The 27233-nt window shown below is 48.5% G+C and overlaps 2 protein-coding genes across 6 annotated transcripts in view; both read left to right on the top strand.

Moving 5' to 3' along the window:
• LOC147095910 (discoidin domain-containing receptor 2-like) overlaps window positions 1-16153 on the top strand; it is a 239370-nt gene extending 223217 nt beyond the window's left edge. For all 5 annotated transcript variants that reach the window (XM_085974916.1, XM_085974917.1, XM_085974919.1 and 2 more), the window contains 5 exons: window positions 234-361; window positions 1649-1846; window positions 4883-5117; window positions 6020-6169; window positions 9866-16153. In XM_085974916.1, coding sequence (XP_085831042.1) covers window positions 234-361; window positions 1649-1846; window positions 4883-5117; window positions 6020-6169; window positions 9866-10006 — 852 coding nt within the window. In that variant the 3' untranslated portion in view covers window positions 10007-16153. The remainder of the gene's footprint in view (window positions 1-233; window positions 362-1648; window positions 1847-4882; window positions 5118-6019; window positions 6170-9865) is intronic.
• A 3922-nt stretch (window positions 16154-20075) lies between these two features.
• Window positions 20076-27233, top strand: part of LOC147095909 (uncharacterized) — a 78842-nt gene continuing 71684 nt past the window's right edge. The window contains exon 1 of the mRNA XM_085974921.1: window positions 20076-22367. The gene's annotated coding sequence lies outside the window, so the exon portion shown is untranslated. The remainder of the gene's footprint in view (window positions 22368-27233) is intronic.

The raw sequence follows: 27233 nt of genomic DNA, 5'->3' as shown, positions 1-27233 counted from the left end.
CTCCTTGTGCTAAGCGGGCAGCACAGGCACGATGGGCCGAATGGCCTCCTCCTCTCCTGCGCTGTAAGAATCAATGACTTCACATACACCCGACGGAGACGTGTGGATGGTACCAGGACGTTGCACGGGGAGCTGGGCTTTACTCCCCGAGCAGGACTGGCGGTATTGTTTGAGAAGTCAATGGAGGGGGAACATGCTGAAGCCAATACCTTTCTCTCCTCTATCTCTTTCAGGTTCACCTGTGTGAAGTGGAGAGTCCTCAGGATCTGGAGAGCCTGGGCTTCCCCTTCAACATCCGCAAAGGGCGCCCCCTGATGGTAGCGGTGAAAATGCTGCGCTCGGATGCCACTAAGAATGCCAGGTGGGCCGTCGGCCTGTCCACAAACAGTTTGCCTTTGCCTTCTCGTCATCTGCAGCTCAGAGGGGGGATCAGTTCGACTCTCCTCCACTCGCAAAGCCCTTTTTTTTTTCCCATTGCGTTTCGCAGCTGAGTTCAGTCTCTCTACCAGGAAATGGGGCGGTAGCAATCCCATGCAGTGATATCCTTTCCTGTATTTCAATATGAAAGGAGTCTTAGGAACATAGGAACAGGAGTCGGCCATTCAGCCCCTCGAGCCCGGTCCGCCATTCGATGAGATCATGGCTGATCTGTGATCTAACTCCATATACCCATCTTTGCCCCATATCCCTTAACGCCTTTGGTTAACAAAAATCTATCAATCTCAGATTTAACTTTAACAATTGGCACAGCATTAACTGCCGTTTGCGGAAGAGAGTTCCAAACTTCTACCACCCTTTGTGTGTAGAAGTGTTTCCGAACTTCACTCCTGAAAGGTCTGGCTCTAATTTTTAGACTATGCCCCCTAGTCCTAGACTCCCCAACCAGCGGAAATGGTTTTTCAGTCTTCATTTCAGAATCTTCAATCCTAATGGCACTTACATATTAAAGACTTAACTAAAAGGAGGTGAACCAGACTATTTGACCCTGAGCTGAGCTTCCGACCCCATATCCTCTCCATCACTAAGACCGCTGGACTCCCACCCTCCACCCTCCCTAAACTTGAGCTCCTCCAAAGCTCTGCTGCCCGTGTCCTAACTCGCACCAAGTCCCATTCGCCCATCACCCCCTGTGCTCGCTGACCTACACTGGCTGCCAGTCCGGCAACGCCTCGATTTTAAACGTCTCATCCTTGTTTTCAGATCCCTCCGTGGCCTCGCTCCCCTCCCTATCTCTGTAACCTCCTGCAGCCCTACAACCCTCTGCGATCTCTGTGCTCCTCCAATTCTGGTCTCTTGCGCATTCCCCACTCCCTTTGCCCCACCATTGGTGGCCGTGCCTTCAGTTGCTTGGGCCCTAAGCTCTGGAATTCCCTCCCTAAACCTCGCCGCCTCTCTCTCCTCCTTTAAGACCTTGCTTAAAGCCGACCTCTTTGACCGAGCTTTTGGGTCGCCTGCCCTAATATCTCCTTATGTGGCTCGGTGCCAAATTGTTGTCTGATAATCGCTCTTGTGAAGTGCCCTGGGATGTTTTACTGCGTTAGAGGCGCTGTATAACTGCTAGTTGTTGTTGTAATGCATCAAGCTATAAAATGGGAGTCCCTGCGGCAAGCGATGGGTCAGCGTTTGACCTTTGTCTTTCTGTCTGCAGGAACGACTTCTTAAAGGAAGTGAAGATCATGTCACGGCTAAAGGATCCCAACATTATTCGGTTGCTGGGGGTGTGCATGCGCGATGATCCACTCTGCATGATTACAGAGTACATGGAGAATGGAGACCTCAACCAGTTCCTTGGCAACCATGAGCTGGAGGAAAAGATCGCCACTGCAAACAACATCCCAAGCATCAGGTTAGAACTGGTGTTAGCAAAGGGGAAGAAAGCACTTTGTTACTTTGATCGCCTTTTTAATCCTTTTCTTGTAGAGTAGACAGGCGCTCCATACAGTTACATAGAGGAATATTTCATGAGCACGGCTGTAGCCCCATGGCTTAGTGGGTAGCCACTCTCATCTGTGAGTTAGATAGGTCGTGGGTTCAAATCCCACTCCGGTAGGACTTGAGCACATACTCCAGGCTGATGCTCCCCTGTGCCAGTGCTGAGGGAGCGCTGCACTGTTGGAGGGGCCGTCTTTTGGATGAGACGTTAAACCGAGGCCCCCATGACTGCCCTCTCAGGTGGACGTAAAAGATCCCATTACCACTATTTCGAGGAAGAGCAAGGGAGAGTTCTCCCCCGGCGTCCTGGGCCAATATTTACCCCCTCAACCAACATCACTAAAAACAGATTATCTGGTTATTTATCTCATCGCTGTTTGTGGGATCTTGCTGTGCAGTAATTGGCCGCCGTGTTTCCTACATTACAACACTGACTGCACTTCAAAAAAAAAAGTACTTCATTGGCTGTAATTTGGGATGTCCTGATGTCTGGGGAGGCGGGTTTGGTGGCGGGAATGCTGGGAAAATGGCAGAATCTGGGGGCGGGCTTAACAAGGTCAATCAAGGGAAAATGGCGTGGGTTGGCCTGAAGTCGATGGAGGCGGGACTAAAACCCAACAAGTGGGAGTCCCGCCTCCAAAAGCTCCCCATTGGCAAAATCCAGCCCAAGGTTAAAGAAAAATTACGTTACAACATTATTCTAAACCAGCGACAGCTGAGTAAAATAATTTTTCTTTAATTTTGCACGGTGAAAAATCTACCACATGCAGAGTCCAATCCTTACCCTGCTGAAATGTACAACAAGTTGTAGAGTGAACGGAATTAACAGCAGCCCCACATGGTTCGGTAGTGAGCGAACCTCAGCACCTGGCTGGACAGTGACTCGAAACAGTTAGCAAGGTGGGCGATGGCCTCCGGTCGCTGTGGTGTACACAAATTCTGTCGCTTACATTCCGGACATAAAAAGCTCGGCTTTCGCACAGGCCGAGAAGAAGCCTCTACTACAACAGGCAGAGGAGCGTCGTAGCAAGACTCTTAACACTGGCCGTTTCCTCGGGCCTCCCGCCAATCGTACCTCCAGGCGGAAACCCCCCCCGGATCAGACGGTGTTCCGTTGACCTTCAGCCAAATTGACCCCGGCCAATCGGGGTTTGGCGGGGGGTGGGTTAAGCTCCAGAGGAAATTCCTACCATGAGTCTTCACGCGCGGGCAGTTGTGTCCTTAGCCTGCCTTGGAATTACAAAATATTACACAGTATTGACAGCACAGAAACAGGCCATTTGGCCCAACTGGTCCATGCCGGTGTTTATGCTCCACACGAACATCCTCCCACCTTACTTCATCTCACCCCATCAACATATCCTTCTATCCCTTTCTCCCTCATGTGTTTACCGAGCTTCCCCTTAAATGCATCTGTGCTGTTCACCTCAACCACTCCCTGTGGTAGCGAGTTCCACATTCTAACCAATCTCTGGGTAAAGAAGTTTCTCCTGAATTCCCTATTGGATTTATGAGTGACTATCTTATATTTATGGCCCCTCGTTGTGGCCTCGTCCACAAGTGGAAACATCTTTTCTACACCTACCCTATTAAACCCTTCCATAATCTTAAAGACCTCCATCAGGTCACCCCTCAGTCTTCTCTTTTCTAGAGAAAAGAGTCCCAGCCTGTTCACTCTTTCCTGATAGTTATAACCTCTCAGTTCTGGTATCATTCTAGTAAATCTTTTTTGCACCTTCTCCAGTGCCTCTATGTCCTTATCATCACATGGAGGCCAGAACTCTGCACAGTACTCCAAGTGTGATTTAACCATGGTTCTATACAAGTTTAACATAACCACTCTGCTTTTTAAATCCCTCCATGGCCTCGCCCCCTCCTTATCTCTGTAACCTCCTCCAGCCCTACAAGCCTTCGAGATCTCTGCACTCCTCTGATTCTGGTCTCTTGGGCATCCCCGATTTTAATCGCTCCACCATTGGCGGCCGTGCCTTCAGTGGCATTAGCCCTCCTTATACCTCTCCGCCTCTCTACCGCTCTCTCTCCTCCTTTAAGACACTCCTTAAAACCTGCCTCTTTGACCAAGCTTTTGGTCACCTGTCCTAATATCTCGTTATGTGGCTCTGTCTCAAAAATGTCTTTATTGATAACGATCCTGTGAAGCACCTTGGGATGTTTTGCTACGTTAAAGGCGCTATATAAATGCCAAGTTGCTGTTGTTGTTGTTTCAATTCCATTACTTCTCTGCTTTTCAATTCTGTAGAGTTCTCTTCTGTTAGGCACCGAGGATGGCTTGCTTCCACACTAAAAATGAGTTCTCAAGTTGACTGATGAATCCAATGCAGGACCTACAGTCTCTGGTCACAGGTGGGGCAGACGGTGGTTGAAGGGGTGGGTGGGTGGGGTGCTTGGCTTGACGTGCGCTCCTTCCGCTGTTTGCACTTGGCTTCCGCTTGTTCCCGGCGAAGAGACTCAAGGTGTTCAGCGCCTTCCCGGATGCTTCTCCTCCACTTTGTGCAGTCTTGGGCCAGGAATTCCCAGGTGTTGGTTGGGGATGTTGCACTTTTTGTTCCTCTGCCCACCTGGGGCTCCCTTGCCGTGTCGGAGCTCCGAGCAGAGTGCTTGTTTTGGGAGTCTCGTATCCAGCATGCGGACGATGTGGCCCATCCGTCGGAGCTGATCGAGCGTGGTCAAAGCGTTGATGCTAGGGATGTTGGCCTGAGCGAGAACACTGATGTTGGTGCACCTATCCTGCCAATGGATTTGCAGGATCTTGCGGAGGCAGCGTTGGTGGTACCTCTCCAGTGCTTTGATGTGCCTGCTGTACATGGTCCATGTCTCTGAGGCATACAGCAGGGCGGGTATCACTGCTGTTCTGTAGACCATGAGCTTGGTGCTGGGTTTGAGTTCTATAGAGAATGAAGTTCACCGTCTCTCCCTCTCTCTCCCTCAGTTACCCGAGCCTGGTGCACATGGCCAGTCAGATTGCATCAGGCATGAAGTACCTTGCCTCGATGAACTTCGTGCACCGCGACCTCGCCACACGGAACTGCCTGGTCGGCGAGAACTACACCATCAAAATTGCCGACTTCGGGATGAGCCGGAACCTGTATGCTGGGGATTACTACCGGATCCAGGGGAGGGCCGTGCTTCCCATTCGCTGGATGGCTTGGGAAAGCATTCTGTTGGTAAGTGGCGGTGATGATGATGAAATTGCGGTGTTGCTGCACGCCTGGCCTTTCTTCTCCCGCTGCCCGCCTTTCAGACGCGACGTCGAGAGGAGGGGAGCAATTTTAACCTTACCCACCCGTCGGGAAACTGACGGGATCGGGGGGCGCGGTGCTGGTGAAAAATTCCCCTGCCCCAATTTTATCTGAGGGTGAATTAGAGTCAAATCAGGTACAGGAGGAGACATAGTGAGAGGAAAAAAGATCAGATTAAGAGAGAGAGAGAAAAAAATAGGAAAAAAATTAAAAATTAAGAATTTGACACCTTTTAAATCTCTAACAACAATTGACTACGTGCAGGGAATCAAACTGAACAGTTTAAATTGTTCCCTTTCCGGGCCAGAGAGGTTGATTGGCGTTTCATTGACAATTATCGCATCGTTAAAAAGGTACTTACACTCCTAACTACCAGCCTTAACTTATTGGGGCAAGTTTAATGGGGCAATTAAGATGCAAATCCAGAAAGTTTTTAAAAATAAAGCGGTGCGGGGGGGGGTGGGGGGGTGATTGAGGGCGAGATGCAGTTTGTACGAAGCAAATGGCGGATTGGAGTAAATCGGCCGGCAAGTTCTGGAGATTCGCCACTCACGGCATATCGCTTCATCCCCTGAACTCGATAGGCCGATTTGCGCGTTAATAACGGCGTGCGTCAGGAGCTCGGCCGTTCATTTTTTCCCAGTGGGATCGGGCCCGATCAAATTATTGCTCCGAAACCGTGCGCGGTGGAACCCCCCCCCCCCCGCCCCCACCAGAACCCGAGTGAGTATCTGGATGTTGCCATCACTGTACGTGAAGTGCGATGCTGTCGATGGGAGAGAGGGGGGCAATGGATGTTCACTTTCCACTTGTGATCCCCCTCGCAGGGAAAGTTCACCACCGGCAGCGACGTGTGGGCGTTCGGTGTCACATTATGGGAGATCCTAATGCTGTGCAAGGAGCAGCCGTACTACCATCTGACGGATGAGCTGGTCATCGAGAACGCTGGCGAATTCTTCAGGGAGCTGGGCAAGCAGGTAACGCTGAGGAAAAGGGAGCCAAAAAATGGCACAGAGGTTTTTGGGGAAAGGAACGTAGGAACAGGAGTGGGCCATTCGGCCCCCTTGAACCTGTTCCGCCATTACATAGACGTTTACAGCACAGGAACAGGCCATTCGGCCCAATTGGTCTGTGCCGGTGTTTATTCTCCACACGAGCCTCCTCCCAACCCTACTTCATCTCACGCTATCAGCATATCCTTCTATTCCTTTCTCCCTCATGTGTTTATCTAGCTTCCCTTTCAATGCATCTATACTATTCACCTCAACCACTCCCTTGTGGTAGCGAGTTCCACATTCTCACCACTCTCTGAGTAAAGAAGTTTCTCTAGAATCCCATGTTGGATTTATTAGTGACTACCTTACATTTATGACCTCTTGATTTGCACTCCCCACAAGTGGAAACATCTTCTCTCCGTCTGCCCTATCAGACCCCTTCCTAATTTTAAAGACCGCTATCAGGTCACTCCTCAGCCTTCTCTGTTCTAGAGAAATTAGATCATGACTGATCTATATCTTAGCTCCATTTACCCACCTTGGTTCCACATCCCTTAATATCTTTAGCCAACAAAAGTCTATCAACATCAGTGTTTAAGGGTCAATGAAATCTTTAACAGTGGAATACACATATCAACAATGTATGCCAACGTTTCCTCTGCATGTTTAGCATGTGGCGTCCCCACCCATGAAACTAGGCTCGATCCCTACTGTGTGGAAGATGCCTATAACTCAATAATAAACCAGATCCCATTGGAGATGTAATCCATCCTTTTTAGACCGATACACAGAGATTGGTGAACCTTACCCATTACCTATTTTTCTTAGTAATGTCTGTTATCAAGATATGGGTGCTCTTGCATCTAGTGTACAATATCAACTGGACATCATGTCCTAGGTTTTTCAAGCCCCATCCCGCCAGTTTTCCAGTTGATTTGGGATAGGCGGACTAGACAGATGCCTGAGATGCACGCTGCATTCTGCCCTCCAATCTCATCCCCTTTTCCAGAGTGAGGGTCCAGTGGCACAAAAATGCACCTGCCCACATCTTCAAAGGATGTGACAATCATAGAATCATAGAAATTTACAGCACAGAAGGAGGCCATTCGGCCCATCTTGTACCTTCCGGCCGACAAAGAGCTATCCACCCGAATCCCACTTCCCAGCTCTTGGTCCGTAGCCCTGTAGGTTACGGCACTTCAAGTACATATCCAAGTACTTTTTAAATGTGATGAGGGTCTCTGCCTCTACCACCCTTTCAGGCAGTGATCTCCAGACCTCCAGCACCCTCTGGGTGAAAACATTTCTCCTTAAATCCCCTCTAAACCTCCGACCAATTACTTTAAATCTATGCCCCCTGATTATCGACCTCTCTGCTAAGGGAAATAGGTCCTTCCTATCCACTCTATCTCGGCCCTCATAATTTTATACACCTCAATTAGGTCTCCCCAATGAGGGAAGTATTTGTCCACATCCTCTCCATCACCAAGACCGCCTACTGCCACCTCTGTAACATCGCCCGTCTCTGCCCCGTCTCAGCCCATCTACTGCTGAAACCCTCATCCATGACTTTGTTACCTTCAGGCCTGACTATTCCAATGCACTCCTGGCCGGCCTCCCACCTACCACCCTGTGTAAACTTGAGCTCATCCAAATCTCTGCTGCCCGTCTCCTAAGTCCCGTTCACCCATCATCCCTGTGCTCGCTGATCTACGTTGGCTCCCGGTCCGGGCAACACCTCGATTTAAAAATTCTCATCCTTCTGTTCAAATCCCTCCATGGCCCGCCCCTCTCCCGATCTCTGTAACCAACTCCAGCCCGACAAGTCATCAAAATCTCTGTGCTCCTCCAGTTCTGGCCTCCTGTGCATCCTCGATTTCCTTTGCTTCACCACTGGCGTCCATGTCTTCAGCTGCCTAGGCCCTTTGCTCTGGAACTCCCTCCCTAAACCTCTCTACCTCTCTCTCCTCCTTTAAGACCCTCCTTAAAACCTACCTCTTTGATCAAGCTTTTTGGTCACCTGTCCTAATATCTCTTTATGTGGCTCGGTGTCAGATTTTGTTTGATAATCGCTCCTGTGAAGCGCCTTGAGATGGTTTTACTACATTAAAGGCGCTACAGAAATGCAAGTTGCTGTTGTGGTTCAAATTATGGACACAGAAAGGGGCTGCCTGTTAGGCCCCAGGATCCAGTGGTCAGCTCTGTGGCCTAGAATGTTAAAAAGAAAGACTTGCATTTATATAGCGCCTTTCACGACCACCGGACGTCCCAAAGTGCTTTACAGCCAATGAAGTACTTTTTGAAGTGTAGTCACTGTTGTAATGTAGGAAATGCGGCAGCCAATTTGCGCACAGCAAGCTCCCACAAACAGCAATGTGATAATGGCCAGATCTGGGTTATTTTGTTATGTTGATTTAAGGGATAAATATTGGCCCAGGACACCGGGAAGAACTCCCCTGCTCTTCTTCAAAATAGTGCCATGGGATCTTTTACATCCTCCTGAGAGAGCAGGCGGGGCCTCAGTTTAATGTCTCATCTGAAAGACGGTGCCTCCGACAGTGCAGCACTCCCTCAGTACTGTACTGGAGTGTCAGCCTAGATTTTTGTGCTCAAGTCTCTGGAGTTGGCCTTGAACCCACAACCTTCTAACTCAGAGGCGAGAGTGCTACCAACTGAGCCACTGACTGACATTGGGGCAGGGTCGAGGGTTGATGGGGAAGGGCTGTGCAAGGCCCTCTTAGACTGTACACATTCCCCCATCAGCAAGAAAGAAAATGTTTCAGATTCATTTTTAGTCTGTTGAGGCTGGTTTGCTCGAGGCTCCTCTGAGTCTCCGCACCGCCACCCCCCCCCAACCCCAGTCCAAAGCAATGGCCCAGGGGTATGTGGGAAACCTGACCCCGGGGCTGGATAGTCAACAAGGGGGGTTGGGGGGAGGACAGCCATCCTAGCGGTGGGGACATAGGAACAGGAGTGGGCCATTCAGCCCCTCGAGCCTGTTCTGCCATTCAATGAGATCGTGGCTGATCTGTGACCTAACTCCGTATACCCGCCTTTGGCCCATATCCGTTAATACCTTTGGTTAACAAAAAGTTATCAATCTCCGATTTAAAATTAACAATTGACCCAGCATCAATTGCCGTTTGCGGAAGAGAGTTCCAAACTTCTACCACCCTTTGTGTGTAGAAGTGTTTCCTAATTTCACTCCTGAAAGGTCGGGCTCTAATTTTTAGGCTATGCCTCCTAGTCCTGGACTCCCCAACCAGCGGAAATAGTTTCTCTCTATCTACCCTATCTGTTCCCCTTAATATCCTGAAAACTTCGATCAAATCACCCCTTAACCTTCTAAATTCCAAGGAATACAACCCTAGTTTGTTTGGGACAAAATCCCCACTGGAGATGCCCCTGTGAATAGGAAACCCTCAGCCAGTCTACATGGCCTTGGCTCTTTCCCCACCCCTTGCGGAAAAAGTTCTGACTGTTCCGATGTCCTAAGAGCGTAAGAATTAGGAGCAGGAGCCGGCCACATGACCCCTCAAGCCTGCTCCGCCATTCAAGAAGATCATGGCCGAACTTTTACCTCAACTCCACTTTCCCGTCCTATCCCCTGATTCCCTTAGTGCCCTGTTTTTGAGAATTGAATTAACTGCTCTCGTACTCCAACTTGTGTTCCCGCAGGTGTATCTTCCCCGCCCGGTTATTTGCCCGCAAGCTCTTTACGACGTGATGGTCCGCTGCTGGTGCCGGGACTCGAAAGATCGGCCAACATTTCAGCAAATCCACCAGTTCCTAACAGAGGACGCTATGAATATGGTGTAAGGGGACTTCCAGCGCCTGCTGGATGGCATAATCTCTGCGATGACCAAGATGAAAAGACGATCACGGAAAAGGGATCTTTTGGGGGCCAACAGCGCTACCGCAACTTTCTTTTGGGGGTTGGGTGGGGGGTGGGGTTAATCTCTGGTGTTTGCTGGTCACTTTTCTTTACTTCTGGAGTAGACACCCGAATGGACCTTGAGTGAAACCCAATCTTAGGCACTTAGTCTATTTGTCACAACATTTCGTGTTGCTTCCCGGAGTCGAAACTGACATATAGATTATGAGACTCCTAATGGATTTACCTATGATTGCCACCACAGATCTGCTTCCCCCCCACCCCGCCAACACGAGGACACTCAATGCTCTTCTAAAATTGAGCTCGGCAGCCAATTTTCCCCAGGTAAAGCCTGGGAGAGCAGGTGGGGCGGGGGGGGAAATGCCTGTTGAGGAATGATTGAAAATAGCGATTCTCTTCTTACTGGGAGACACTGGAATTTTAAACTGTACGACGGGTGAGAATGCTCCACAACATCTCTCTCCCCTGGGGCTTACAACGCGTTTCACCTCAGCTTCATGCCGATTCGGCGCAGCCAGTGGCGGCAGGCTCTACAGCGTCATCTCACCTTTTGTTTCCAAGCCTTGGACACATCGTACTACTGTGATACAGAATGTTTTTTTGACTACTAAGAATTCGAATGACCGTGGGAGAAAGAGAAAATAACGGATATGTGGCAAGGAAAGACAATGCGCGTGCGTGTGTGTGTTAGAAGGCAGAGAAAGCAAGGGAGAATGGGAGAGATTGAATGGTCAACCATTCAAAGTCAGCGGATGGGAGATCTAGAATATGTGCGTGTGTGTATCAGAGTGAGAGAGACAAAGTTGCTGTCATATTGTTTACTACAATCACAGGAAGAAAAATAATGGGATGGTGGCTCCAACTGCGTCAAGGATTATCTGCTTTGCGAGCCCAGCTTAACGAGAGACACAACTACTGAAATACAGATTTTTTTCCCCCCCCCCAATCAAGGAGGCCACCTGGAACTACAGGATGAACTCCTGATGGGTCACGGGATTCCTGCAGCAATGGCTTCCCAATCTGGGCCAACGTTGGACTACTGTAAAATAACTTGGATCAGCGCCCCGTAAAGAGGATGGATGGGTTCAAGATCCTGGGGGCCTGCTGTTAAAACAATGTGCGATTTTTTTTTTAATCAATCATCAGACTGCAATGGTACTTACTAATTAGCGTTAAGAGACACTTGTACTAATCGGTCGACAAACTTTCCAAACGACTACTCGATAGTAATTAGTAGGACCTCCAACAGCTGCTTTGGGGCTGCTCACCAAATGAACTGCAAATTGGGTTGGTGATTTATTTCCTTAGTGTGCGTAACTATTGCTTTGGGTAGAGTAGGCAAGGGCATGAATTCAGGACAAAACACCTGGTTAAACCGCCACACCCAAATAGCCAGTGCATAATAATTGGGTCTTTTGAGCTGGGAGGCTGATAGACTGTTAGCGACCGGGCCGTTAATGAGAGGTTGCCTTCAATAGGAAGCGCCCTAATAATATCGATGAGAGCCAACAAACTACTGAGAGGGCTGCTTCCAACGTTGGAGGCATCCGAGGAAGAAATAGATGTAGACGGAACTACTGATTAAACATCCGGACTACTGCATATAAAGACAACCACAGACTTAATTGTGAATTGTAGCATTGCTTCTTCTATCCCAGTGCTTCACTGCCTTGAGTTATCCCTGCCGACCCTTACCTTTCTCCCGCTGCTTAGCTAAGTCTGACAGCATGACAGGACATCGCCACCTCAGTCTGAGAGGAAGCAAAAACACGCCGGACGGGAATCCCCCCGGGATCAGGTGGAACGCTGGTTTTGCACCCCGCTGAATTTTGGTCTCCATTGAAGGAGAGTAAATATCGGCCAGGGGTGGAAACCACGCTGCTCCCACTGTTTCCGTGCATTAATTACCATTCATCGTTACACTGAGTTACATCTAGTCTACAGCACAGAAACAGGCCGTTCGGCCCAATGGGGTCCGTGCCAGTGTTTATGCTCCACACCTGCCTCCTCCCACCCCTCTTCATCTCACCCCATCAGCATAACCTTCCACACCTTTCTCCCTTCACGTGCTCCTCCAGCTTCCCCCTTGTTCCCATTAATGACTGCACAGCAAACTCTGGGCTAGAAACAACATTGGCGGATTACGGAAAGATCGCAGAATACGCTCATATCGGATTCCTCTCCCCACTGTTTTAATGGAGGCGTGGACCCATTTATTTCAACTTTCTTTTTAATTCATTTATGGGATGTGGGCATCGCTAGCAAGACCGGCATTTATTGCCCATCCCTTATTGCCCTCGAGAAGGTGGTGGTGTGCAACCTTCTTGAACCGCTGCAGTCCGTGCGGTGAAGGTACTCCCACAGTGCTGTTAGGTAGGGAGTTCCAGGATTTTGACCCAGCGACGATGAAGGATCGGCGATATATTTCCAAGTCAGGATGGTGTGTGACTTGGAGGGGAACTTAGAGGTGGTGGTGTTCCCATGCACCTGTTGCCCTTGTCCTTCCAGGTCAAAGAAGTCGCGGGTTTATGAGGTGCTGCCGAAGAAGTCTTGGCAAGTTGCTGCAGTGCATCTTGTAGATGGTACACACTTCAGCCACGGTGCGCCAGTGGTGGAGGGAGTGAATGTTTAAGGTGGTGGATGGGGTGCCAATCAAGCGGGCTGCTTTGTCCTGGATGGTGTCGAGCTTCTTGAGTGTTGTTGGAGCTGCACTCATCCAGGCAAGTGGAGAGTATTCCATCACACTCCGGACTTGCGCCTTGTAGATGGTGGAAAGGCTTGGCCAACAGTACTCTGCAGGCTTCTTTCTGCTTCAGTGTGGGCGACACCAACAAAGTATCATTGAATTATTCTACCGGGAGAAGATGATTATATATATTTGTCCGAATAAGCTGTCTCCCATTGCTCTCTCTGTCAGTAACAGTGATGCTGGGATTCTGGGAAGAATAACTTTCAAAATTGGCACTAGTCAAGAGATGAAAACTAAGTACAAATTAGAAATCTGTTCACTGTATCCAACGCACTGTGCGAGGCAGATGCTACTAACACTTTCTGGGAGGGAAACCAATCAAATAAGCACGTGCCGTAAGGCCCATAGATGATTGCAGCACAGTTTTAGGGTACGGTAGCATAGTGGTTATGTTACTGGACTAGTAATCCAGAGGCCTGGACTAATAATCTGAGGCGACATGAGTTCAGATCCCACCATGTGCAGTTTGTGAATTTGAATTCAGTTAATTAAATAAATCTGGAATGAGAAACTAGTATCACTAATGAAATTATCAGATTGTCGTAAAAACCCATCTGGTTCACTAATGTCCTTTAGGGAAGGAAAGCTTACCTGGTCTGGCCTATATGTGACTCCAGACCCACAGCGGCAATGTGGTTGACTCACTGCCCTCTGAAATGGCCTAGCAAGCCAAGTTGTCACCACCATCTTCTCGAGGGCAATTAGGGACGGGCAATAAATGCCGGCCTTGCCAGCGATGCCCACACATCCTGTGAATGAATGAAGAAAGAAAAGGAGGCCATTCAGCCCATCGTGTTTGTGCCGGCTCTTAGAGCAACTCAAAACCAATCTCACTGCCGCGCCCACCTACCAGTGATGCCGTGTCTTCCTTTGCTTCAAGGCCTCCTACGTCGGCAACCACCCAATGTCAATGGGTGGAATCCAAGACGATTAGCAATTATTTTTGAGATTTTTCCTCATCCCAACTTCTCAATTCAGATAATATTTCACAAGCACAACCGTTAGCTTCAGGCAACTCCAGGTACGTGGCAAGGAGCAATTTTAACCTAATGAGAAACTGATGGAATTGGGTCAACTCCCCCACCCCCCAAGATACATAAACTAGACTTGTATTCCCTGGAATCCAGAAGGTTAAGGGGTGGATTTGATTGAGGTTTTTAGGATTCTGAAAGGAATTGATGGGGTAGATAGAGAGAATTTTTTTCCCGCTGGTTGGGGAGTCTAGGACAAGGGGACATAATCTTAAATTCAGAGCCAGGCCACTCAGGAGAGAAGTCAGGAAACACTTCTCCACGCAAAGGGTGGTAGAAGTGTGGAACTCTGGCGGAACAAGCTCGAGTGGCTGAATGGCCTACTCCTGTTCCTCTGCTCCCCTGTCTCACAGCCCACCAGATTTTCCTTTCTATTATCCTCAGTAGAAAATAAAATGGGGCGGGGCATAAAATGGGAGGCCAACCCAATCCTGTAAGTTACCCAGCATGGGTTAGGTTAAAATTGCCCCCCATGGAAACTATTAGTTGAACTGATGCAGAGTCCTGGTTGGGAGATACTTAAAGCCTTGCTTCTGGTAGCATTGGTGCTACTTTGTGAATACTGGTTCATAAGAACATAAGAAATAGGAGCAGGAGTAGGCCAATCGGCCCCTCGAGCCTGCTCCACCATTCAATAAGATCATGGCTGATCTGATCCTAACCGCCAATCTACTATCACAGAACTATCTCCTGAATCTAACAGAATTAGACACATGAAATAGGAGCAGGATCAGGCTACACGGCCCCTGGGCCCGCTCCGCTACCCACAGGGCCATGACTGATCCGAACCTAGACTCATGTCCAAATTCCTGCCCGCTCCCCATAACCCTTAATTCCCTTTACTTCTAGGAAACTGTCTATTTCTGTTTTAAATTTATGTAATGATGTAGCTTCTACAGCTTTTTGGGGCAGCATATTCCATGGACCTACCACCCTCTGAGTGAAGTAGTTCCTCCTCATCTCAGTTTTGAAAGAGCAGCCCCTTATTCTAAGACTATGCCCCCTAGTTCTAGTTTCACCCATCATCAGGAACATCCTCCCCGATCCAACCCCTTCACAATCTAATGGCCTAGAAATTGAGTTTTGGCTTAGCCAGGGCTTTAGCGCCGGAAGTTAGTGCCGGCGCTAAGTCCCCCTGCGCGCGCCAAAAATTCAGCAGGGCCGCGCCCAAACGGCTGCCGGCGCTACTGAAGGGTCTTTGAGGCGGTAAATCGGCGCTAACTGCCGTTTCGCGCCGCAATTCCGGCGCTGCGGCACCCGATGCGGTGCGGCAGGCTCGGGAAGTGCAGGCCTCCTCCTTCCCTTAAAGAGGAGCTGCCTGCACCCGGCCGCGGCCCGCGAAAATCTTTTTAAAAATGAGCCCGGCACCTCGGACAAGTGCCGGGCTTGCTTCTGTTCCGGGGGGGGGGGGGGGAAGTCCGGGGAGGGAGCTGCGGCCAGGCGGCCGGCGGGAAAGCGGCCAGCCGCCGCGGGGCCTTTAATGCGCCGGCGCAAAGACTTGTAAGACTCTGTTGCCAGAGTCTTAGTTGCGGCTGCCACGGGCGAGGCGGCCGCAACTGAATTTCGGCGCTGGGGCCCGTCGGCATGGCAACCGGGACGCTGCGCACACCGATGACGTCATCGGTGCCGGCGCAGCGCTACCGGTCTACCGCGGCGGAAGGGCCCCAGGCAATTTCGGCGCCGGCGCCAATTGCAGCGCTAGGCCCTCTAGCGCCGCAAAATCGGTGCTAAGGGCACTCAATTTCTAGGCCTATATGTTTCAATAAGATCGCCTCTCATTCTTCCTTCACCACCGTTCTCACATAGACGTAGTGCTTCAGACCCTGTTTCTATAACAGTCATTGTTTCTAAAGCTTGAGACCCTCCATACTCCTCCCAGTCGGACGAGATGTATTGAGCTGTCTACAAACTCAACTACTGATCAAACTAAACGTTAAACGTTTGACCCGGAAGCTAGGAACATGGTGGAAGTGTTCTTGAATCATGTAAAGAGTAGCTGGTAATCCGGATGTTAAAGTTATTGTCGGTGAGTAAGCCTTTGTGTAGTGTAGCTGTTTAACAAATGTTGGTTATTGTGAGATGTTGATGGATAATTTTTTTTTTCTAATCCTTCTGTCTTATGCTGGATTCGAACTTGTCCTGGATTCTGTTGAGGATGTGTACATAGTTTACAAAGAGATTTTTACAGTAATATATATGAAATCACTTTGCAGCTTCTCTGTAGGTCCTACCATGCTTGCATTTTTCTAGATGTTTGTAATAAAGTCTCCTTTGACTGTTTAAAAAAAAAACATTTGGAGAGCGTGTTATTAAGTGTCTCTTTGTAGGTGTCAGCCGTGGCTCAGTGGGCAGCACTCTCGCCTCGGAGTCAGAAGGTTGTGGGTTCCGAGTCCCCACTCCAGAGACTTGAGCACATAAATCCAGGCTGACACATTCCCCAGTGGCGGTGCTGAGGGAGTGCCGCACTGTCGGAGGTGCCGTCTTTCGGATGAGCCGTTAAACCCAGGTCCAATGGCCCCTGTAAGCTGCGCGGCTGCCCAGGGGTCCCACTCAGCCGGCTCGCCAATAGAAAAACCACGCAGGCGCGGCATTCTGAATGGGCCGCGCAGCGCCTTCAAAGGGGCAGCGTGGCCCGAGAGAATTAGTGGGAACATTGCCGGGGTCCCGTCTACCCTCTCAAGGCGGGCGTAAATGATCTCCGCGGCCACTATTCCGATGAGGAGCTGGGGAGTGTGGCCAATATTTATCCCTCAACCAACATTGCTGTAAAAACAGATGATCTGCTCATTGTCACGTTGCTGTTCATGGGATCTTGCTTTGCGCAAATTAGCTGCTGCATTTTCCACATTACAATAGCGACTGCACTTCAAAAAAGTGTTTCATTGGCTGCAAAGCGCTTTGAGACGTCCTGAGGTCGTGAAAGGCGCTGTATAATGGCAAGTCCTTTCTTTTAGTGCCTGTAAAATGTAACAGTCAATTCTTAGCCTAAGTGGGTCTTCAATCTCTTTGCAGCTCATTGTAACCAAAACATTCAGACAGACATGAAGAGAACTGTGGTGGAGCTAGAATCAGAGAACCTTGACGTTACATAAAATTACGTGTAATGCCCAGCACAGAAACAGGCCATTCAGCCCAACTGGTCTCTGCCAATATTTATGCTCCACACAAGCCTCCTCCCCCATCCTACTTCATCTCACCCTATCAGCTTATCCCGGTCTTTCACCCAAGTCCAGATACGTTATTCGAGGGGGAGTTTGTTCAACTGAACTCCATTCTCTATTCTCGGGGCTGTTTATTCAACCAAGTCCCCACTCACTGTACTGTGTAACAATCTTATTGACTAAGTTTTGTTTCACTTTTACATAGAATGTACAGCACAGAAACAGGCCATTCAGCCCAACAGGTCTATTCCAGTGTTTATGCTCCACAGGAGATTCCTCCCACCCCTCTTCATCTACCCCCATCAACATACCCTTCTATTCCTATTCTCCCTCATGTACTTATCTAGCTTCCCCTTAAATGCATCTATGCTATTTGCCTCAACTACTCCTTGTGGTAGCGAGTTCCACATTATGGGTAAGGAAGATAGATACTTAATTGATGGTGAAGCGCTTTGAGACGCTTTGAGGTGGTGTAAGGCGCTATGTAAATGTAAGTTCGTTCTTTATGTAGGGGCATGGTAAACGTATACTCTTTGAACGCATTACAGGTAGCGATCAGAGAAAACCCTGCTTCCCCGAGTCAATTCGTTAGAAATTGCAGCTAGGACACAATAGGAGAACAGACGAATGGGCCCAATCTCGGTCTCTGGTGGGGTGGCAATCTTCGGATGGGGTGAAGCCCTGCCCAAGTCTACGCAGGAGGAACAGGTTTTTTAATAGTTGTTATCGTTTGCCACTTTGCATTATTTTGCATTGGGACGTCATGTATGCACCTCAAAATTCAAATCGGACTACAGAATGTATACATACTGAATAACAAGTTGTGCAGTTCGGCTGTGCAGAGCCAGGTTGGCATGGCAACATTGATACACAAGGGTTCAAAAGGGTTCAAAAACACATCAATAGTAACCACATTACTCAGATAACAAAACTGCACATTTATTCAACATATGCAAACCATTTAAAATGTGCCCCTAAGGATTCGGGTGTTCCGCAAAGCGGTCACCCAATATGCGTTTGGTCTCCCCAATGTAGAGGAGACCACATCGTGAGCAGCGAATACAGTATACTAGATTGCAAGAAGTACAAGTAAATCGCTGTTTCACCTGGAAGGGATGTTTGGGGCCCTGGACAGTGGGAAGTGGGGAGGTATAACGATAGAGGTGCTCAAAATCATGAGGGGATTTGATGGAGTAAATAAGGAGACACTGTTTCCACTGGCAGGAGGGTCGGTAACCAGAGGACACAGATTTAAGGTAATTGGCAAAAGAACCAGAGGGGAGATGAGAACTTTTTCTTACGCAGCGAGTTGTGATCAGGAATGAGCTGCCTGAAAGGGCGGTGGAAGCAGATTCAATAGCGATTTTCAAAATAGAACTGGATAAACACTTGAAGGGGAGGAAATTGCAGGGCTATGGGGAAAAAGTGTAGGGGAGTGAGATCAATTGGATAATTCTTTCAAAGAGCCGGCACAGGCACGATGGGCCGAATGGCCTCCCCTGTGCTGTAAGTTGCTGTGATTCTTAAGAATAAAGGAACAATTTGCATTCATGTAACACTTTCACCTCCTCTGAACGCCTGAGAACCCTTCAGAGCCCATGGATTACGTTTAGATGTGTGTGCTATGAAGGCAAACCCGCAGGCAATTTCTGTACAGCAGTTTCCCAGGAACAGCAAATGTCCAGTTCACCTGCTTTTGGCACTGCTGGTTGAAGACTGTGTGGTGGACAGGACACCGGGAGAACTGCCCATCCTTCTTCCAACAGTCCTCGTGGGATCTTTCCTTCCACCTCATCGGACCGTGGTTTAACATTGCATCCAAAAGACGCCACCTAATGACAATATAGCTGTCTCTGAGGGTCATTTTAACTCTCGGCAATGGTCTGAAATAGGCGATAACGAATTGGCTGTTATAAACCACGCACAAATTTCCCTTCAGCTGTGTCAGCTGTGGCTCAGTATTTTTTTATTCGTTTATGGAATGTGGGCGTCGCTGGCAAGGCCAGCATTTATTGCCCATCCCTAATTGCCCTTGAGAAGGAGGTGGTGAGCCGCCTTCTTGAACCGCTGCAGTCCGTGTGGTGAAGGTGCTCCCACAGTGCTGTTAGGGAGGGAGTTACAGGATTTTGACCCAGCCACGATGAAGGAACGGCTGATATATTTCCAAGCCAGGATGGTGTGTGACTTGGGGGGTAACTTGGAGGTGGTGGTGTTCCCATGCGCCTGCTGCCCTTGTCCTTCTAGGTGGCAGAGGTCGTGGGTTTGGGAGGTGCTGCCGAAGAAGCCTTGGCGAGTTGCTGCAGTGCATCTTGTAGATGGTACACACTGCAGCCATGGTACGCCGGTGGTGGAGGGAGTGAAATTTTAAGATGGTGGATGGGGTGCCAATCAAGCAGGCTGCTTTGTCCTGGATGGTGTCGAGCTTCTTGATTGTTGTGGAGCTGCACTCATCCAGCAAGTGGAGAGTATTCCATCACACTCCTGACTTGTGCCTTGTAGATGGTGGAAAGGGTGTTGATAGGGTGAAATGAAGTAGGGTGGGAGGAGGTTCGTGTGGAGCATAAACATCAGCATGGACCTGTTGGGTGGAATGGCTTGTTTCTGTGCTGTAAGTACTATGGCCTAGAAATTCGGTGGGCTGCGCCACCAGTTAGCACCCAAAGAGTGCACTTAGTGGGTTTAGCGCCACTGGCCACGCCTCCTGCGAAATTTAGCGGGGCGCTAATGGTGGCGTTAGCCTGTAGCGCTGCGCCGCCACCGATGACGTCATCGGTGTGCACAGCACCCCGCTACCGCCCTGATCGCAATATTTGGTCGCGCCCCCCGCTGCAACGCCGCTCGCAATTTGCGACCGGTTCAGGGGGCCTACCTGCAGCAGTAGTGGCGCTAATTAAAGGGGCGGTGCGGGGCAGCCATTTTTTTGCTGGCCGCCTGCCAGCACCTCTTCGCGCCGCTGTCCCCGGCCTCCTGAGCACCCCCCCCCCCTGGGCAGTGCCGGCTGTGTCCCAAGAGCCCGGCACTTCTCCTCGGTGCCGGGCTCTTTTGCCGGCACTCGCGATCTCCGATCGCGCTGGTGCAGGCCCCTCCCCTTTAAGAAGGGGAAGAAGGCCTGCAGTACCGCAGCGCGCCATGCCGCTGCGTGTGGCGCTGCGGCATGTTGCGCTGCGATATTCAGTTGCAGCGCCCCAAGAGGGATGCGGGGCTCCTCAAGCAGCGCCCCGCTTCTGAAACTGAATATTGGACTGGCGCAAGTGGCTCCGTCCGGAGCAGTAATTCCGGCGCCCAGGCGAGCTTGGCGCCCCAAACGGGGCGCCACTGAATTTCTAGGCCTATGTCTTATGTAAGAAGGTTTCCTGAATTTCTGGGTTTTAAACTCATTGTTGAGGTAATGTAGAAGCGGCTTTGTTCTGGATGTACCCAGTGTTATACTACTTTACCCCTTTCCAATGAGATTGCTAATCTCACTTATTGAGCCGGGAAATTAGACAACAGCAGGTGGGAGTGACCAAGCCATACATTCTGTGGACATCCCCCCCATCTCACCAAAATTCAAGACCTCAGCCCGATCATTGAACTGGGAATGTAAGTCAGAAACTGGAGCAGAACCTCGTGTTGTCACATGGTGGGACTCAGATGCACAATAAATGCACAGACAGCATGTTCCCCCTTTGTAAGTGTGGTGTATCGGCCATGGCTCAGTGGGTAGCACTCTCGCCTCTGAAGTCAGAAGGTTGTGGGGTCAAGTCCCACCCTAGAAACTTGAGCACAAAAATCTAGGCTGATATGCTGAGGCAGTGCTGCACTGTCGGAGGTGCTGTCTTTCAGATGAGATGTTAAACCGAAGTCCCATCTACTCTCACGGGTGGATGTAAAAGATCCCACAGCACTATTTTGAAGAAGAGCAGGGGAGTTATCCCTGGTGTCCTAACCAATATTTATCCCTCAATCAACATCGCTAAAGACAGATCATCTGGGCATTATCACATTGCTGTTTGTGAGAGCTTGCTGTGCACAGATTGGCTGCCGTGTTTCCTACATTACAACAGTGACGACACTTCAAAAAGTACTTCATTGGCTGTAAAGCACTTTGGGTCATGAAAGGCGCGATATAAGTGCAGCGAAGATTCACCAGACTGATATCTGGGATGGCAGGAATGACGTATGAGGAGCGATTGGGTCGATTGGGCTTATATTCGCTAGAGTTTAGAAGAATGAGAGGGGATCTCATTGAAACTTATAAAATTCTAACAGGACTGGATGCAGGAAGGATGTTCCCGATGGTCAGGGAGTCCAGGTCTAAGGATAAGGGGTAAGCCATTTAGGACAGAGATGAGGAGGAATTTCTTCACCCAGAGAGTGGTGAACCTGTGGAATTCTCTACCACAGAAGGCAGTGGAGGCCAATTCATTAAATATATTCAAGAAGGAGTTAGATATATTTCTTAAGGCTAAAGGGATCAAGGGATATGGAGAGAAGGCAGGGACAGGGTACTGAGTTTGGATGATCAGCCCTGAATGGTGGAGCAGGCTCGAGGGGCCGAATGGCCTACTCCTGCTCCTATCTTCTATTTTTCTATGTTTCTTTTGTTTATTTTGTAAGATTACTCACTTTCCTATCTCTCGGGTTTAATATATTGAGTGGAGGAGGGAGTCTCAAACAAATTCAATTGCTCTCCCAACACTTTGCTATTTAGTTCAGCTCATGCAGTTCTTAATGTGAAATTACTGTACAGTTCCCTCAACTTCAACAGATTCGATAAATACTACCTTGATGCACTGCCCTCAGGGCGATGAGATGATCAGAGTCTTTGTCCTCGAAGGCTTCTTCCCGACGCCCATCTCCTATGTTTCATAGAACAATCCTGGCTCCTTGGAGACATGGGCAGTTCGTGATCGCTGGCATGATGCTCTCTTTGACCAATCTTTTATCTGCGTTTGAAGGGGTGGCCTCTCCCGAGAGGCTGTCTTGTGTGTGCAGCAAGACTCTTTGAAGGAATCCTCACCCCGTTCCTCTATCTCAACCACCAGATCTGCTTATCTTTTCGCGTCACATTTATTCTGAGATCGCGTGTCTGCTCGTTGCAAGTTAGCCTTTCAGTTTAACGAACGATGGGGAAGTTCGAACGGGCAATCGCTCAGCAGTGAGAGGAACGCGTTTGAAACCACAAAGAGTTAACTGTTTTAATTGGAGGCGTGGTGCAGAACCTCATTTGATTCCAGCAAGATAATCCGTCTAGTACAATGGGCCAACAGAGCATAGCTGCCGGCCGGAGTACAGGGAGGTGATCTCGCCGCTGTGCTGGGATACGGGGCCGTTTGATATTGCTGCATGACTTAAGGATTGGGTGAGTTGTGGCCAGTTGACACCTGGTTCAGTGAGCAGCTGATAGGTGGGTAAGAAAATTGTGTGGAGGATACAAAGAATCTCCAAAGGGATATAAATCGGCTACGTGAGTGGGCAAAAATCTGGCAGATGGAGTTTAATGTGGGAAAATGCGAGGTTATCCACTTTGGTAGGAAAAATAAAAAAGCAAAATATTATTTAAATGGGGAGAGATTATAAAATGCTGAGGTGCAGAGGGGCCTGGGGGTCCTTGTACATGAATCACAAAAAGTTAGCATGCAGGTAGAGCAAGTAATTAGGAAGGCAAATGGAATGTTGGCCTTTATTATTAGGGATGGAGTATAAAAGTAAGGAGGTCCTGCTACAACTGTACAGGGCATTGGTGAGACCACACCTGGAGTACTGCGTACAGTTTTGGCCTCCTTATTTAAGGAAGGATATACTTGCATTGGAGGTAGTTCAGAGAAGGTTCACGAGGTTGATTCCGTAGATGAAGGGGTTGTCTTATGAAGAAAGGTTGAGCAGGTTGGGCCTATACTCATTGGAGTTTAGAAGAATGCATTGGAGTTTAGAAGAATGAGAGGGGATCTTTTTGAAACGTATAAGATTCTGAAGGGGCTTGACAGGGTAGATGCAGAGAGGATGTTTCCCTTTGTGGGGGAATCTCAAAGTGGGGGGCATAATTTCAGAATAAGGTGGCACCCTTTTAAATCAGAAATGAGGAGAAATGTCTTCTCTCAGAGAGTTGTAGCTTTCAAAAGCTCTTACAATAATTTGTCCGTGACTACACAAACCACTCTGGGTCCAGGTATATTGTGTATCAGTAAAACAGGTTTATTAAGCATTAAACATCCAGTACAAAGAAGTAATACTTAACAAGGAAATAGTCACATTCTGTTCATTGAACCCCGGCGTTCCTTCTGAGTGACTGCGGCGCGGTCTCCTGATGTATCTTGCTCTGTTTTGTTGACCGAAGCTCGCTTCCTTGGGATCTTGCTGTGTTCTGTTGACCGAAGCTCCTATCAATCTCTGGTTACACGGTGCACTGTTTTCGATGTTAAAAACCTGTATCTTTATACCCTTTTTCCTCTCACTTTGCCTACGTAATTAACCCTCTGACACCTGGTAAAAAGCCTTGCTTCCCTCGTTAGCCATCTTATGACCTTGTAGACCTCACTAGGTTTTTCTCTATGCATAACAAAGTACCCTTATCTCAGATGTTCACTTTTCACAGAACATTTCCTAGAATGTTTTCTAAATAGTCTGTCCATCCTATAGCTGTACCAATGAAGGATGTCTCCAACTCCTATCTCTCTCTCTAGCTCTTATCTCTTTTCCACATTACCAAATATCATGTCCCCAACAATCTTCGTGTTTGTGCAGCACAACATTCCATTACTTCAGTAATTTAAAACAGAGGCTTTTAGTCAGGTTGGCATAATATTCCATCCTGCTTTGCTCTCAGCCATTCGCCATTTTATACAGACTTCTAAGCTTTTAACATACAATTTCACATATTATAGTTATATAAAAATGGTTATAGAATCTTAATAATGTTTACTAAATCCAACAGGTACACCCTATCCTACAGGGTCATGAATCTTTGGAATTCTCTTCCCCAGAGAGCTGTGGAGGCTGGGTCATTGAATATATTTAAGGTGGAGGTAGACAGATTTTTGAACGATAAGGGAGTCAAGGGTCATGGGGAGCGGGCAGGGAAGTGGAGTTGAGGCCAAGATCAGATCAGCCATGATCTTATTGAAAGGCGGAGCAGGCTCGAGGGGCCAAGTGACCTAATCCTGCCTCTACGTCTTATGTTCTTATGTTCTTATGGCTTTTATTGACTAAAGAAACAGGGAAAAAACTTGCATTTCTACAGCGCCTTTCACGACCTCAGGAGGACTCAAAGCAGTTAAGCAACACTTCGATTTCAAAATTCTCATCTGTAGGAATAGGTGTATTCCTAACAAATAACGGAGCTTGACTCGGAAGAACAACAAACAGGATTTTAATGTTGAATTAGATGAAGTACAGCAAACAACGTAGAACAATGCAGGAGAGTCATGGAACAGGTCTTTCCCCAGTGGGGACGCCACGAGGACTGACTAGGCAGTCCGGAGGTTTGTGCGATGACGTCATCGCGTTTGCATCGTGACGTCATTGCGTTGCTCGCGTTTCCCGCGCTCGGGGCGTCACATGACTTGCGACGTGATGTCATCATGTTTGCCTGCGCTTGGGGCAGTCACATGACTCGCGTGATGACGTTATCATGTCTACCCGGCACCCGAGATTGGAGCTGGCCGTTGCGGCCGAAGTCGCGGGAGCGGGAGACCGAGCTGGGCCGGCGATTGCCACGGGAGCGGGAGGCCGAGCTGGGTGGGCTCGCGTTAAGGTGAGTCACGTGATGCGCGACGTGACGTCATTGCGTTAGGTCGCACTCTTAAAGGGGCAATGGCCCGAACAGGTAAACTATATATATACATAGGTAAGTTAAAGAGAATTATGTATCATAAGTAAGGGACACCTGGTGGTACCGCTACACATCCTTGTTTTCAAATCACTCCATAGCCTCGCCCCTCCCTATCTCTGTAATCTCCTCCAGCCCCACAACCCCGCCCCCCCCCCAAGATATCTGTGCTCCTCCAATTCTGCCCTCTTGTGCATCCCTGATTATAATTACTCAATCATTGGTGGCCGTACCTTCTATTGCCTAGGCCGTAAGCTCTGGAATTTCCTCCCTAAACCTCTCCACCTCTCTAACTCTCTTTTCACCTTACGGCGCTACTTAAGTCCCACTCCAGGGACTTGAGCACAAAAAAGGAGGCTGACACTCCAGTGCAGTGCTGAGAGAGTGCCACACTATCGGATGTGCCGTCTTTCGGATGAGACCTTAAATGTCTGCTCTCTCAGGCGGACATAAAAGATCCCATGGCACTATTTTGAAGAAGAGTGTGGGAGTTCTCCCTGGTGTCCTGGCCAATATTTCTCCTTCAGCCAACATAACCAAAACAGGTTACCTGGTCATTATCACATTGCTGTTTGTGAGAGCTTGCTGTGCGCAAATTGGCTGCCACATTTCCCACATTACATCAGTAACTCCACTTTAAAAAGTACTTAATTGGCTGTAAAGCACTTTGAGATGTCCGGTGGTAGTGAGAGGCGCTATATAAATGCAAGTCTTTCTTTCTTTTTTAACCCTTTGACCAAGCTTCTGGTAATCTGTGGAGAACATAGGAAGAGGATTAGGCCATTCAGCCCCTCGAGCCTGTTCTGTCATTCAATGAGATCATGGCTGATCTTCGACCTAACTCCATATACCCCACCTTTTGCCCATATCCCTTAATACATTTGCTTATCCATGGTCTGGATGGATCATATCCACGCATTTTTCAAAGAATCTAGGGAAGAGATAGCAGAGGCATTACAACGCATATTTAATAATTCAGTAGAAAAAGGTATAGTGCCAGAGGACTGGCAGATAGCTAACGTAATATCGATATTTAAGAAGGGGGATAGAACAAGTCCAGGGAATTATAGACCAGTCAGCTTAACATCGGTAGTAGGAAAAAGAATGGAATCCCTACTAAAGGAAACAATTGAAGAACATCTAGAAACCAAAAATATAATAATGAATAGTCAACATGGATTTCAAAAGAGAAAATCTTGCTTGGTCAACCTTATTGACATTTTTGAAAGAGGTAACAGAGAGAGTAAACAATGGTAATAATGCAGTAGATGTAATTTATCTGGATTTCCAAAAGACCTTCGATAATGTACCCCATAATAGACTGATGAACAAGGTCAGAGAATGCGGAGCCGGGGACAAGTAGCAGAATGGATTGCTAGCTGGCTTCAAGACAGAAAGCAGAGAGTGGGAGTAAAGGGTAGCTATTCACAGTGGCAGAAGGTGGGTCGTGGTGTTCCACAAGGATCAGTGCTGGGACCACTGCTGCTCAATAGTTACATTAACTGTTAGATCCGTGGTTCAGTGGATAAATAATTACACGGATGCTGTACATAAACAAATAACAGGTCTTTACTGGAGGAGGGTAATCTCTAGACTGGGTTACAGAGGCATGCGCACAGCTTATATACCGGTGTGGTCACTGCCGGTACTACAGTATACAGGAGCTGTAAAAAGTAGTTCTGACTTAAAGCACATACACTACAATTCCTCCCTTTTAAGATTAATAATACCCCCTTAATATTCAAATAACAATTACATTTTTACATGTACATTCAATAACAAAAGTCCATTTATAGATTCAGTCTTTGGGGCGGCTTCCTGACCCTTTCGGGATAGCGCCTTTCCGGAGGTTCTTGTTCTTGGTGCAGAGGCGATTCTGACCCCTTTTCATCGGGTAGTTCATCGGGTTCCACTGCTGCTGGGTCTGAAGTAGATACTACCGGTATGTCGGGTTCATCCCCAGGTACTCGAGACATGGGGTTGACGCATTCTTGTGATGCTAAGATCTGATCGACGTGGCGTCTCACAATGTTCTCCCCGACATCCACTGTGTACATTAATGGCCCCTGCCTTGTACATGTCATTCCGGGTTGCCACTTCTCTGTTCGATAGTCCCGGGCCAAGACTGGTTGCCCTACATTGAAGCTCCTTGTCGGCTTCTCGTTGATGTGCTGGAATTGTTTGTCCTCAACATTTCTTCGCACATTTGGTCTGAGCAAGTCCAGACAAGATCTCAACCTTCGGTTAAAGAACATCATGGCCGGGGTCTGGTTGGTAACTGCATGTGTCGCGTTTCAGTAGGCTAATAAGAAATTGTCCATCTTATGCTGTAGTGGAATTTCCTCGTCGCACATGGCCTTTATCGCCTTCTTAAAGGTTTGTACGAACCTCTCAGCCAAT

The sequence above is a fragment of the Somniosus microcephalus genome, unplaced genomic scaffold (genome assembly GCF_052327205.1).
Source record: "Somniosus microcephalus isolate GS21.2 unplaced genomic scaffold, FLI_Smic_1.0 unresolved_chr1, whole genome shotgun sequence".
Lineage (NCBI taxonomy): Eukaryota > Metazoa > Chordata > Chondrichthyes > Squaliformes > Somniosidae > Somniosus > Somniosus microcephalus.
The sequence above is the reverse complement of the archived record's forward strand: the minus strand, read 5'-3'. Positions and strand labels throughout refer to the sequence as shown.